Here is a 563-nt window from a genome sequence, read left to right as displayed (position 1 = left end):
CTGCTGCTGCTGCTACTGCTGCTGCTGCTGCTGCTGCTGCTGCGGGGCGGCGGCGGCCATGGGGGCCAGCAGCAGACGCCAAAGCAGCCGGAGCTGCGGCCCTTCAGCTTCCTTGTTAAGGGGATAATGCGAGGGATACGAGCAGCAGCAGCAGCAGCAGCAGCAGCAGCAGCAGCAGGGGGTGGGGGCATGGGAGGAGCCCCAGGGTCCTCATCGCTCTCCTCAGAACCTCTTGAGTCCTCTTCAGCAGCACCAGCAGCTTTTGCTGCTGCTGCTGCTGCTGCTGCTGCTGCAGCAGACGAACCCTTGCGCGCTGCTTTGTATTGAAGGTTCTCCAGAATGAGGCCCTGCCTCCGCAGCATATCCACCAGCCTAAGCAGCAACAGCAACAGCAGCAGCAGCAGCAGCAGCAAGAGCAACAGCAGCAGCAACAACAGCAGCACAGGATCAGCAGCAAGAGCCTCCTCCACAATACCCAAGCCAGCACAGCAGGCAGCCTATCTCATCGCCCCCCTAAACCCTAAACCCTAAACCCTAAACCCTACACCCTAAACCCTAAACCG

General features: G+C 60.6%; 1 protein-coding gene across 1 annotated transcript in view; it reads right to left on the bottom strand.

Moving 5' to 3' along the window:
* Nucleotides 1-502: 502 nt before the first annotated feature.
* The window catches only part of EAH_00053950 (hypothetical protein, conserved), a gene marked incomplete at both ends in the record, with an annotated part of 1836 nt that continues 1775 nt past the window's right edge, over nt 503-563 (bottom strand). Inside the window, one exon of the mRNA XM_013397825.1 lies at nt 503-513. Within this exon, the coding sequence (XP_013253279.1) occupies nt 503-513 (11 nt within the window). The remainder of the gene's footprint in view (nt 514-563) is intronic.

This window comes from Eimeria acervulina, genomic scaffold, assembly GCF_000499425.1.
Source record: "Eimeria acervulina Houghton genomic scaffold, Eah_scaff1017, whole genome shotgun sequence".
NCBI lineage: Eukaryota > Apicomplexa > Conoidasida > Eucoccidiorida > Eimeriidae > Eimeria > Eimeria acervulina.
This window is presented reverse-complemented; position numbering and strand designations above follow the sequence as displayed.